Consider the following 10,465-nt stretch of genomic DNA (forward strand, 5'->3'; position numbering starts at 1 on the left):
ACTCATGCGACCGGACGAAGTGAGCCCAAACTTCGCTCTGACCAGCCTGACTTCGCCGTGCCAGTCACCGTAAGGCTAAATCTGTGTCGCCTTTTAAAACAAAAGGTCATCACTTGCAGTGTACACAATCACGGATGAATGGTGAAGAACTTGAGGAACATCTATTCATAGATAATAATTAAGTGTTAAGTGTCTGAGAGTTTGAAGAGAGACTGGCGCCACAAACTCATGCGACAGGCTCACAGACGGTCTAGCTCAGACAACACCCGTGTCTGACACTAATAGTAGGCTCATGTCCAGTTGACCTTACATTCGATCAATTAAAACCTTACTTACAAAATCATGTCAGTGATTTGAAAAGAATTTGAAAACATTCGGGATTATGCCAAGGGTATACGAAATGATTCGTGTGATTTATGAAGTATGCCGGAAACTAATTTCAATATAAAATTTTATATTAAAATTCGTTTTTAGACAAAAAGAACCCCAACAACCATGATGGTATAGCCAGAGTTTATTACTGCACTTTCCCCCCTGCTTTTTAATGTTGAAATAGACCAACAAGTTCGCCTATTGCATAAATAGTCTCGCCCGATATTTTTAGAATTTGTATGCTCCCAAATAACGCTATAAAGGGCGAAGTGTAATTGGTCGATATTTAAATTGTTATTTATAGATGAAATATCACGTGGACATGGGAGTCCACGCAATGCTGTTATATCTACTGGTAGACCAGTAGATCTAATTTTAATCAGATTGTATACATATATGATTCGTCACGGGTGTTTTTAATATGGAAAATATCAACCGAGTCTATGTTAATCGGTATTTGTCGAGGTTCTGCCGAGACAAATACTGATTAATTGGGCGAGGTTGATATTTTGTCATATTAAAATACACGAGTAGCGAATTCTATCTATCCTATTACACTTCTAAAGTTTGTTTTATTTAACGACGCCACTAGAGCACATTGATTTTTTATCTTATCAGCGGCTATTGGACGTCAAGCATATGGTCATTCTGACACTGTTTTTCAGAGGAAACCCGCTGTCGCCACATAGACTACTCTTTTACAGCAAGGGATCTATTATTTGCGCTTCCCACAGGCAGGATAGCACAAACCATGGCCTTTATTGAACCAGTTATGGATCACTGGTCGGTGCAAGTGGTTTACACCTACCTACTCAGGGTTTGGAGTCGGTATCTGGATTAAAAATCCCATGCTTCGACTGGGATCCGAACCCAGTACCTACCAGTATGTAGACCGATGGCCTAACCACGACGCCACCGAGGTCGGTAGACCTCAACTAATTTACATCTAATTTGCAAAGTTATCACATTCTTCAAGTATGTGATCTGAAAAATATCATATACTTTGTTTGCACTGAAAATGTAAGATATTATATGATATATATATATATATATATATATATATATATATATATATATATATATATATATATGTATGTATATATGTATGTATATATAAACTTACTGTAATACACGTGATCTTACTTTCAGGTTTAATTGCCATTTGCACAGTCTTGGGCGTGGCTACCAACTCTGTGAAGGAGAAGGCTGATGTTGTTCTGCGGTTTTTCTTCGGATTCACTGAAATCGTCTTTGTCATAATGAGAAAAATATTTTGGTGTGTATACCTTTTTATCATATACATGTAGTAGTATTGTATCCAGTGTAATAAAAGTATGTGATATTTATCAGATCGCATACTTTACGAATTTCATAACTTTGCAATTTAAATGCAAATTAGATGTAAATTAATAAGTTCAGAGCACGTCGTTTATTGACATTAACATTTGATGGAATAGTATGTAAACGTACTGCGGCGACACTCCGTAATTGACGTATGCATTCATAGTCAAAGGCATTTAAATGGCAACTTTGCATTGATATCTTTTATATGCAGCATCCCACAAACATAACAGTACATATCCTGGCCTTTTGTACACCAATTGTGGAGCACGGGTTGGAATCAGAAATAGTCCAATGGGCCAACCGATGGGAATCCATCCTAGCCCAATCGCGCATCAGGCGAGCGCTTTACCACTGGGCTATGCAACTTTAAGACTCCCGCATTAGCGGCTTATAAAGATTGGATGCGGCGCGTGCGTGCGTTCCGACAGTTGAGTCCGATGTGTATGCGGCTTGCGTTTTGAGCATATACACCACATACCATTATTTTATTGCGGCTGGCCGCATGCGTTTTTTTAAACGCACACATTCAGTCTAGATGCTCTGATTGAAACTAATGTATTTCGTTTTTTTTTTAATCTGGACCGCACGCACGCGCCGTAACCAATCCATATAAGCCTTAATACATTTTCATAAATTCGGTCTTTCGTTTTTCAGGTTCGCACCTATAGGCATTGGCAGTCTTATTGCTTCCTCCATCGCTGGAATCACGGACATTACCGAAGCGTTTTCTCGTCTCGGGCTGTTTGTCTTGACGATACTTGTCGGCCTTCTCATCTACTCGCTTATCGTTCTTCCCTTGATTATCTTTGTCCTGACCAGAAGAAACCCGTTTGCCTTCATCATTTCCATTGTTAGAGCCTGTTTAATGGCATTCGCTACCACATCTTCGTAAGTACAGTTAGTTTAAAGTACTAATAAAAAGTATACCCATCTGGGATTTTGTTTTGTTTTTATTTGTTTTATCTTTTTGTTTGTTTCTTTTTGTTTCTTTGTTGTGTTTACAAAAAGTAAAATGAGCATTATGCAAGGCAGATTGGTCTTCAGACTCATATAGAGTGGAGGCAGCTCATGCGTGCGGTCCGACTGTTGTTTGTGATGCGCCTGCGACTTGCGGTTTGAGCATACACACCATATACGAGTATTTAGTCGCATGCGTTTTGCAGACACGCATCCTGTCCAGACGCTCGCATTGAAATTAATTTATTTCGATTTTCATTTTGCGGACCGCACGGACTCGCCGCAAGCAATCTATATGGACCTTTAGCGTAATAGATGTGTGCCAGGTCATTGCATGACCCGTAGTTATAAAACTTTTTAACAGTCCAGACTCAATCTCTAATGACGTCACACGCATGCAATTTGTATGGCGTTACCATGACATTACTCTCAAACTATTAGAGACCTTCAACTCTTTTCGGCCGAGCACTCTAATTTTATTTTTGGACTTTTTGCCAGACATGGTAGATCGAATCAGCTCTCTCATTTTAGCCTTAGGTCTATGACCTAACTTCTAAATTTAAATTCTTATTCCAAATTCAGCCCACCTCAAACTTACCCCCCCCCCCCCCCTGATCCGGACTTAGTCACTGACGAAGTCAGAGGTTAAGCCCAGGACAGGCGTGTTTGAAACCTTAGTGGTATATGAACACGTAAAAAGATTTAAGTCAGTCTAGACGCTAAGCGTTTCGTAAACACCGGACCAGGTGAACCCTTTCATTACACAGTGTCACGGGGATTCTATAATTCCCGTAACTGAATAAAACACGATTATCAAAATATCTCTCCTAACTGTATATCTATTAGATCTCTCTGTAACAGGCTGTTAAACCCTAGTATGGCTCGTCTCTAGGTATGATCAGAGATACGATCTTATATAAAGTATATATTATTATAGCACGTTAGTTCTCTAGAAAACACAACAAAAACACAATACACTTTGGAATCTGTATTAATCTACGCTGACAAATGTACAGCCATAGTAGTTAATAAATAACAGCAATAATAACAACCCAGAACTGATCACTTAATTAGTTAATCTCTAGGTATCTAGTTACACAATATGCGAATCACTTCACCGTTACACCACACCAACACGTGTGATAATTGAGAAACGCTTCCCGGAGAAGTTAATTAATAAAGGAATTACAACACCATTCCTAACTGGTTAATTTTTAATTAACCCTTACTACTCGTTCAGTAACGTGTGATAATTGAGAAACGCTTGCAGGGGAACTTAATTAATAAGGGAATTACAGCTCTATTCCTAACGGGTTAATTTTTAATTAACCCTTAACTACTCTTTCAGTAATCTTGTAACACAGAATTAATACTTATCACAATAAAGACAATAACCTACAGTGTACCTAGGTCTGCTAGGATGACTGGCTAAGCTTTATATTACCAAATACTCATATAATGTTAGAACAAAAAGTCTACGATTTACTTCGTCAGATGACCGAAGACACTGTCTAAAGAATATTGGTATAATACAGTATCAAATATTTAAAAGTCACATCAATCACATCAAGGTTATACACAGAGCAGAAATGATATTTACCAAAGTCCAAACGGACTAACGTTCCCAGGAAGCTTCCTTTTCCGTTTCTCCTAGATATCTCTAAATTCTAGCTATTTATTATAAATCAGGATTTTGCCTGGGGGTACAAGGCGGTACCTCACGTTTCATCTCATATTCTACATTTACTAGAGTCGATAATTTCTCTCTGATCGTCAGTCTGGCTGTCGCCAACCGCGAGCAATCTCCTGGCCATAAACAGCACTACCGGAGATATTACGTAACTACTAGCCACATGGCCTCCGCTCCTGGCTGGGTGTGTATTAGGCGTACCTATCGAGCGAAGTATTACGTAACAAGTTGCCCAGCTAGCTAAGTGCATTTAAACTGCACACGGCCCTCTAACACAATTAAAATCGCCACAGGCGAAAACAAATTTAAGAGCATGTTCCGTGACACACAGTATTTTGTATTTGCACATTACATTATTATTATTATTATTATTATTATTATTTTGTCATTATAATAACAAACTCTATTTCAGAGCGGCAGTAATACCGGATATGCTTATAGCTTGTGAGGAAAATAATCATATAGACAAACGAGTGACTCGTTTTGTGATTCCTCTATGTGCGACCTTGAATCGCGACGGTAGCGCCATCTACGTCGCATGTTCGGCAGTTTTCGTGGGTCAGATGATGTTCGGGTCGATTTCTGTGACCGAAGCATTTACGATTTGGTGAGATGTATTTTGTATTTACCGCATTTCCTCTAATACGTGCCGGGCTTCCAATAAGCGCTGGCCTCCAATAAGCGCCACGAAACGAATTTAGCACTACTATCGTCGTGATACCATCACGACCTAAACTAAAATGTTTATTTTAAAGTTTATTTTGTTTAACGACACTACTAGAGCACATTAATTTATTAATTATCGGTTATTGGATGTCAAACATTTGCTAATTTTATATAGTCTTATAGAAGAAACCCGCCTCATTGTTCTATTAGTAGCAAGGTTTTTTTTTATATGCATCATCCCACAGACAGGATAGCACATACGACGGCCTTTGATTTACCAGTCGTGGTGCACTGGCTGGAACGAGAAATATTCTAATTGGCCCACCGACGGCGATCGATCTCAAACCGACCACGCATCTAGCGAGCGCTTTACCATTGGGCTAACAAACATACACCCAACCTCGACCTAAACTAAGTAACTTTGTCAGTTTATTTGCTAAACTGAAATTACCAAATGTATAAAACATGAGAGTTATCTCACATATTTTCATCTGAAGGTCGTATGGCCTAGAATGCTATTTTATTATTATTATTGTTATTGGTATTTCATTATTATTATTATTATTATTATTATTATTATTATTATTATGAAACGGACTGGCGATCGTAGAAAAAATAACCCCAGGTTACGGTCATGGTAGGTATTTATGACGATAGTAGTGGTAAGAACGCTTCGTGGAAAAATGCCGGGTCTCCACTGAATGCCTAATAAGCGATAACGTCGACTTCAAGTGAAACAACTGAATCTGAAACACGCGATCAGGGCGGTATCTCCGCAGAATGCAGAGGCGAATGGGCACAATAGTGGATGTTTCCATCAATCTCTGTCTAGTGTCTCGTCTATAGGACTGCCACTGTCGAGGAGAGTGTTTGTTGGCGATTTCATCGTCTTGCACTGCGCAAAAGAGGACTGCCACTCCCAGCCTAGTTTACCAAATCGAAACTAGCACCGGCCAGATCTCATTAGAATAAGTACAATTGTGATGACAGCATTAAGCGATCATGGTTATAACAGTGATGGTATCAAGTGTTCGAGAAAGGTGAGCATATTCTGCCCCACCGGTGAAACCAGTCATCACAAGTACCACGACAGACTTTAAATTAATTAATTCATCCATTAGGGGCGAGATTTAGCTCAGTCGGTTGAGTGCTCTCTTGAGGTGCTTCAGTGGATCCGTTCACTGATTTTTTTCTCGTTCCAAACTGTGCACCACAACTGGACAAAGGCCGTGGTATGTGCTTTCCTGTCTGTGGGAAAGTGCATATAAAAGATCCCTTGCTTTTAATGAAAACATGTAGTGGATTTGTTCTGATGACTATGAGTCGTAATTACCAAATGTTTGACATCCAGTAGCTGATGATTAATTAACCAATGTGCTCTAGTGATGTTGTTAAACAAAACAAACTTTTTCCCATTCATTCATTTGCTTTATATATATATATATATATACAGTTGAATCTCGTTGGCTCGAACCCCGTCGGTGCTCGAGAAAGTGTTCGACCCATCGGGTAGTTCGACCGAACCATTTGGTCAACATCGGATATTTCCGTAACATCAGTTAGAACGTTGAATTAGATAGGTGTCAGGACGTTTCGGCCCCAGTACGGCCCCAAACCGTTTCGGCCCCTAATGCAATATACGGCGATCTAGTGTTCGTGTATACAGATATATGCTGTAATTGGTATAGTAACACCGGTAATAATATAGATAAAATACAAATTTGTAACATTAATTTGTCTTTGGATATTAATGCTTTATCAGCTGTTTACTTTCTTTCAGCTGAAGCTAGGCGAAATCAACATACCGTACTCGGCGTTTTAACCTCAGCTGGGTATGTAGTATATTTAATAAGAAACCACAGTACATCAGTAGTATGCAGTGTGACTGTTCATTATCTAAGGCCTGTACGTATTTCATGTATATGGCTTGAGTAAATGATACTGGAAATAAACAACATTATAATATTATTTTTATCTGTAAATATAAACACGCAATGTGTGACATCTAAAAATCAATGGATATAGGACAAATCAATGAATAAATGTACTTTATTAACAAAATAAAAATTAGTGCGAATAGAAACATGGGCGAAACGACTCGGTTAGAGGTACGAATCAACCCTGTTCAAAACGACTCGGGTGAACTAGTAATGAGGGCAAAACGACCTGTTACCATATTATTTTGGTAACTGCAAACTTAAAAGTATCATCATTGTGTAATATAACAAAATATCAGAGTGAAAGGATTTATTAGAAATTACTCCGATTGTGTGATACAAAAGCCCTTGCCGAAGTGATGATAGCTGAGTACCTCGCCCCTGGTTTCATTGAAAACTGATCTGGTAGACGTGTTCAGATTAACGCTTCCCGCCGAGGCCAATTGTTTGACTGGTATCACGGTTCATCGAAAAGGCACCGTGACACTAGCTGTACTTGAAATACTTTTACTGATACCTGCTGGCTGAACACACAAAACGACAGGTATGGCAAAGAAAGGATTGCTTGGCTAGTGTCGCGATTCTCCGATCCATCTATAACTCGTTCCGCCTAAATTATTATAATCCAAAGGTTGTAATAACCAACTGCGCAAGCGCGGCAGTTGTTGATCCTTGGTTGGTCGGTGGTTTTCCATTTGATATTTGATGTATCACCAGTTCGAGAGAAATATAGCTACTAACACAGACGAGACCGATAATTTAGTTCGAGCGAAGCCTTATAGTCGACTCGGGACGTATTCGACCCATCATCAGTTAATATAAGGGTTTACCGGACACAAAAATCGGGACTTCGTTTTTGGTTCGAGCGTTGCGGTGTGATCGACCCTTCCGAGGTCGAGCCAACGATATTCTACTGTATATATATATATATATAGATAGATAGATAGATAGATATATATCATATTTGTTTCACTTTCAGGCTTCTAACTTCTGTCGGTTCTTTGGCCATTCCACCTGTGCCGAGTTCCAGCTTAGTGACGTTAATAATAATTCTGACGTCAATGGGCATCCCGTCTGATGGAATAAGTCTGTTGTTTGCTATCGATTGGCTTATGTATGTATACTCTGATATAACAACCATATATGGTTTATATATGTGTGAATGGGCCAAGGTGTGTGTGTGTGTGTGTGTGTGAGAGAGAGAGAGAGAGAGAGAGAGAGAGAGAGAGAGAGAGAGGGGGGGGGGAGGTAGGTAGGTAGGTAGGTAGATGTGGGGGATATTTGGGCCAACTAACCATGGACCAAGATTCACCAGTTATTTATTTTTTTCATTTACCATTAAATTAATTTAAATGATTTCTTTGTTATTTTTATAGATGACAGTATACTGTTTACATTTAAAAGTTAAAGATAATAACTAATTTTGGCGGTGAAACCGCCATTATGCACGGTTGAGATAGCGCCTTTATCTAAACAAACACGAAATAACCTGCATTTTACCGATTATTTCAGGGACCGTTTCAGAACCTGTTGCAACATTATAAGTCACACGTTTTGTGCGGCTGTGACGTACCAGTTTTGCAAGAAAGACTTGGCAAAGATCGACCAGGCAGACAGTCATCAAGAGAACCAAATAGCCTGATGCATCCAAGCTGTTAGGAGCGGATCCAGAAGTGTGTGTGGGGGTGGGGTGTGTGTGTCGAGGGGCGTGCCACCTCTTGTTCCGCCAACATAAAATGTAATAAAAGGACAGTGTAGCACCCACCCCTTTCACAAGACCCAGGATCTGAATCTTCTTGTCATTAATGCTGTGAACACATTTATCATAAAGTAAGCACGCTGTAATTCTATGGATAGATACAAAGTGAGTGCTCATTAAGGTAACAATAATTCAAATTTACTTCATTTCACGGATTGAGTTGTCAACTTTACGTCGTTTCACACGTCATCAGGCACGGCGGAAGCAAGTAGACATTGGGAGGGTGGGGTGGCGTGGCTAACTGAGATCAAAGGCGTAAAGCAAAATATTGGTAGGGCTTCCCGGTAAAATTTTAAAAACTAGATGTCTTGAAATGCAATTTCCTGTATTCTACAAGTAAAATGCATTTTTACCTTAAGATTTACTACCAATAATATTTTTGATTCAAAATTAATGGAGGGGCTAGAGAACCCCCCCCCCCCCCCCCCCATACACACACACCTCCCCAGCCCCCACCTGCTCCGCCGTGCCTGGTCATGAATGGAGTTATCAGCATTAGGTGAAAACCTATTTCATAAAACAGGAACAAGAGAATGTTATGTACCGGGTTTGGGGTATTTATTTTCATTCATTCATTAAATTAAAATATTTTATTCCGTATTTGATATCTGAGTATTTGTCTATAGTCCGTCCCATCCTCCTATAATTAATTTTTGTAAATAATTTGGGTTTGTTTGACGTAAGAGGAAAAGTAAAAACCCCGACCATTTGTATGTGCCATTTAAAATATATTCGGTTTAGAAATAAATAAAATTGTAATACATACCATAGTAAGAAAACGACGCTTTCGGCGTTATGGCCACCAATTTAGTTTTATGGACTCGTGTAGTCTTGATACGAGATAACTCTATTTGATTAATTTCACTACAGAGGGAGCAACAAGAAAATAATCTGAATTATCTCATTATAGCAAGACTATACCAGTCCATAAAACCAAAATAGGGGAGGGGGAGGCTGGTCGTAGCTCAGTGGTAAAGCGCTCGCTTGATGCGCTGTTTGTCTGGGATCGATCCCCGTCGGTGGTCCCATTGAGCTATTTCTCGTTCCAGCCAGTGCACTACGACTGGTATATCAAAGGCCGTGGAATGTGTTAACCTGTCTGTGGGATAGTGATATAAAAAAATCCCTTGCTACTAATGGGAAAAAATGTTTCCTCTCTAAGACTATATGTCGAAATTACCAAATGTTTGACATCCAATAGCCGATGATTAATAAATCAATGTTCTCTAGTGGTGTCGTTAAACAAAACAAACTTTAAACATTAAAACGAAAATGGCGGCCATAACGCTGTAAGCGTTGTTTTCTTACTGTGGTTTGTTTTACAGTTTTATTTATTTCCCTACCGAATATTGTTTTCAATTGCACACCATTATGGTCGGGTTGGTTGTTTTGTTTTGTTTTGTTTTGTTTTTTGTTATTTCCAAAACACTGGAACTGGAACTGGAACTTGTGATTAACGTGCACATTCAGAGCTAGCTGTTGTAGCGCACGCCTATCTTGGGCACAGGCACCGGCCTCGGCCGCTTTCTCTGTTCAGGACAGGAAAGGTTGGCGGAGGGTGGAGGAGGGACATACTGCGCTGGAAGATGCAAGAGAGGACCAGCAGCCCGACCGTGGTCGGTAGTGTGTGTGTGTGTGGGGGGGGGGGGGGGGGGGGGGGGAGGTGGTGCTATGGAATTGAAAACATATTATTTCCATCTCTATATATGACATTGTGAGAGAACTATACTGAGTGAAAGA

The 10,465-nt window shown here is 39.7% G+C and overlaps 1 protein-coding gene across 2 annotated transcripts; it reads left to right on the plus strand.

The window, feature by feature from the left end:
* Positions 1-19: 19 nt before the first annotated feature.
* LOC121373846 (excitatory amino acid transporter 2-like) lies at positions 20-9,809 on the plus strand. Of its 2 annotated transcripts, none has more exons than XM_041500620.1 (6): positions 20-141; positions 1,522-1,648; positions 2,371-2,604; positions 4,776-4,970; positions 7,946-8,080; positions 8,479-9,809. In XM_041500620.1, the coding sequence occupies exons 1-6, from the start codon at positions 135-137 to the stop codon at positions 8,606-8,608; spliced, it is 828 nt and encodes a 275-aa protein (XP_041356554.1). In that variant the 5' UTR covers positions 20-134; the 3' UTR covers positions 8,609-9,809. The 2 variants fall into 2 exon arrangements, with proteins under 2 accessions (XP_041356554.1, XP_041356555.1); XM_041500621.1 differs by lacking the exon at positions 8,479-9,809 and adding an exon at positions 6,810-6,861 and having other exon boundaries at positions 7,946-8,075.
* Positions 9,810-10,465: the final 656 nt, after the last annotated feature.

This window comes from Gigantopelta aegis, chromosome 5 (genome assembly GCF_016097555.1).
Source record: "Gigantopelta aegis isolate Gae_Host chromosome 5, Gae_host_genome, whole genome shotgun sequence".
Classification (NCBI taxonomy): domain Eukaryota; kingdom Metazoa; phylum Mollusca; class Gastropoda; order Neomphalida; family Peltospiridae; genus Gigantopelta; species Gigantopelta aegis.